Raw genomic sequence first — 3,547 nt, forward strand, 5'->3', positions numbered from 1 at the left:
TGTGTCTGCTGTTGTTGAGGTGGTTGTTGCTGATGCTGTGTCTGCTGTTGTTGAGGTGGTTGTTGTTGCTGCTGCTGTTGTTGTTGTTGTTGCTGCTGTTGTTGTTGTTGTTGCTGCTGTTGTTGTTGCTGCTGCTGCTGCTGCTGTTGTTGTTGCTGTTGTTTCTCCCCCGTATGACCTCTTTCATGAGTCGGTATATAGCAGTTCGGTGACAGTTGTTTGTTGTAGACATCGACATGGAACAGTTTCTGATTGTTAGTGACGAGTCCATGGGGCTGAAGATAGCAGCCCTGCACAAACTGGCTGTCATAGATGCTGTTGTGCAGGGGCTTCTCCCCAACATGTGCAATCCTCTGTGATGTCATGGTGCTTGAGACAGAAGGAAATTGGGCCTTACTGCAAATATCTGCAGGGTTTAACTTAACATTGGAAAACTGAGACTTATTACAAACATCTCTGACCCCTGATTTGTCATTTGTGTATTGAGTTTTGCTACAAACATCCCCAGGAATCCCCTTTTCTCGGTGAAGCTTCTCCATACTTTATATAACAAATATATCTGAGAAGCAGAAGGTTTAGTCTTTAACAGTCTGTAGTAAACCTTAACGTAGCACTGAATGGCACCATCAGAATGATAACTGGTAGTTCTGGCAGGAAAATTCTCTTCCACTTCTCAAAGAAACAGTCGGAAGGCTCTAGCAAAACAATCTACAAAAGAAGAAGAAGAACAAAAATTAATTTTGTTTTAAAAAAACAAGATGCAATTATTTACAAGATTAAAAAAAAAAGAAGAATTTTTTTGCGAATTGGGCAATAGGTGTATACAATTATATATCTTCAAAGAAATTCTAAAAAAGTAGGGGATTCCCAAATCTCTGTGATCCCATTTTAGCAAATCAATAATCATCTCTGACCCTTTCAATATTAAAAAAAAAAAAAAAATTAAAATTAGGGAAACCCGTCGTATATATGTATATATATACATACACATGTATGTGTGTGTATATGTTTGTATGTCTGTGTTTGTTCCCCCAGCATTGCTTGACAACCGATGGTAGTGTGTTTACATCCCCGTAACTTAGCGGTTCGGCAAAAGAGACCGATAGAATAAGTACTAGGCTTCCAACTCCAATTTGTTTTAACAGGAATTCTGTGAGAGAAAGCGAAGAAGTAACAACAGCAACGGAGACAGCCACCAGATAGGTTTTACCGGTTCCTGTGTTTTAGCAAATACAGATTATACAATACTGTTATTTTATTTCAATGTCCATGAAGTTAATCTAAGGACTTAGATGATAAAAGTGGGTGAATTCCCAACAGCAGAGCAAATAAATGTTTAATATAACAAGAATGAAATGCAGCCCAGTTGTAAAAGTATGGACTCAAAGCTTAGGACTTGTAGAGCCAATTTTACCCAGTTTTCATGATGTGCAAGTAACCGAGATAACATTTCCCTTGTACAAAACACCAGTCTGTTCTAGGGTTTCCCATTTACAGCAAAGTGGACTAAAGGAATATAAAGTCAAGTGTTTTGCTCAATAACACAATGCACCACCCAGTCTGGGAATTGAAACCACAATCTTATGATCATGAGTGCATCATCCTAACCACTAGGCCATACGTTTTCACTCAATTACTCTTTTACTTGTTTCAGTCATTTGAGTGTGGCCATGCTGGAGCACCGCCTTTAGTCGAGCAAATCGATTCCAGGACTTATTCTTTGTAAGCCTAGTACTTATTCTATCGGTCTCTTTTGCCGAACCGCTAAGTTACGGGGGACGTAAACACACCACCATCGGTTGTCAAGCGATGTTGGGGGAAGAAACACAGACATACATATGTATGTATATATATACATATATACGATGGGCTTCTTTCAGTTTTCGTCTACCAAATCCACTCGCAAGGCTTTGGTCGGCCCGAGGCTATAGTAGAAGACACTTGCCCAAGGTGCCACGCAGTGGGAATGAACCCAGAACCATGTGGTTGGCAAGCAAGCTACTTACCACACAGCCACTCCTGCGCCTATAATTGTAAAAGATAAACAGGTTTCAATGATCTTGTTAAGTCAGAATGATTAATCAGTAGAGCATACATGTACTAACATAGGTATACACATGCTTGTCTAATAATGTATGTAGACACACATGAGGCAAGGGGTATACATACAATGTATCTGTGAAGTCATTCTTCACTCATCCGACTGGGGTATCGAGGAGATGTGTGTAGGGTAACAAACGGAAGACACATTGAACTGCGTTAAACTGTATTTAAACTTATTAGTTGGTCTCTTATTCAACATGCATATGAAATTGGACTTAACAGTTCTAGATATATTATTTCTAGAAACACACACACACAAAAGAAAAAAATGATAGGATGTTCATAACTGGAATGTGTTTGGACACAGGTTGGTGCAACCAAAGATTTCTTGGTGCAAAAAACAAGAGGAAGAATATTTCTTCTTATGTTGCTAATTCATCAGATATTGTCAGTAAAACACGCATAATGATAAGATAACAATATGTTTGTCATGTGACCTTGAAATGCTGATTAGACATGTAATATGCATTGCAGTGAGCCAACAGATAAAAATTGTCTGACTGCATTTCATGCACACACACACACACACACATATATATATATATATACATTTATGATCATTATTTAATATCCACTTTTCCATGCTGGCATGGGTCAGACAAAATTTGTTGAAGCAGCCTTTCTACGGCTGGATGATCTTCCTGTCACCAACACTCACTGTTTCTAAGCAAGGCAATATTTCCTATGGTCAGACATGTTTGTCCACAGAAGACTGGAAATAAAGACACCATTTGTATAACCATCATGTAATGTCAAGACAAGGGTACACAGACCCCACCCACCGTGCGTGCATATACACACGTGCCTACTATATAAATGCAAATCTAAGTGATTACACACGTGTGTTTAATCCTGGAAAACTCTGAAATGGTGCACCCTTGAGAAAACCAAATTTGATTTTCGAAATCTGCATCCTAAAGAGAGGTCGTCCGTAAATAATTATTAAAAATATAATTTGTCACAAGAAATAACTCAACTTTTAGATTGACAACTCTCCTACTCTCTATCTGTCGCCATGAATGTATCTCTCTCAATTAATTAGCACACCCTTTGTCAATCTCTCTCCCTCTCTCTTTCTCTCTGTATAGGTATTGTCTCTCACACATTGCTTTCATTTTATTTAAAACTATGCTCTTTTTACTCTTTTACTTTTTTCAGTCATTTGACTGTGGCCATGCTGGAGCACCGCCTTTAGTTGAACAAATCGACCCCCAGAATTTATTCTTTGTAAGCCTAGTATTTATTCTGTTGGTCCTCTTTTGCTGAACTGCTAAGTTACAGGGACAAAAACACACCAGTATCAGTTGTCAAGTGGTGGTGGTGGTGGTGGGGGACAAACACACACACACACACACACATATATATACACACACATGCATATATATATATATATATGACAGGCTTCTTTCAGTTTCCGCCTACTAAATCCACTCACAAGACTTTG

General features: G+C 38.7%; 1 protein-coding gene across 9 annotated transcripts in view; it reads right to left on the reverse strand.

Moving 5' to 3' along the window:
- LOC106870063 (zinc finger protein ZFP2) overlaps positions 1-3,547 on the reverse strand; it is a 20,445-nt gene that overhangs the window by 11,072 nt on the left and 5,826 nt on the right. For 8 of the 9 annotated variants that reach the window (XM_052972965.1, XM_052972964.1, XM_052972966.1 and 5 more), the window contains exon 2: positions 20-708. In XM_052972965.1, the coding sequence (XP_052828925.1) occupies positions 20-539 (520 nt within the window). In that variant the 5' untranslated portion in view covers positions 540-708. Of the gene's footprint in view, positions 1-19; positions 709-3,080; positions 3,449-3,547 lie in introns of those variants that run through there. The other variant, XM_052972962.1, reaches the window with a different exon arrangement.

The sequence above is a fragment of the Octopus bimaculoides genome, chromosome 14 (assembly GCF_001194135.2).
Source record: "Octopus bimaculoides isolate UCB-OBI-ISO-001 chromosome 14, ASM119413v2, whole genome shotgun sequence".
In the NCBI taxonomy this organism is placed as follows: Eukaryota; Metazoa; Mollusca; class Cephalopoda; order Octopoda; family Octopodidae; genus Octopus; species Octopus bimaculoides.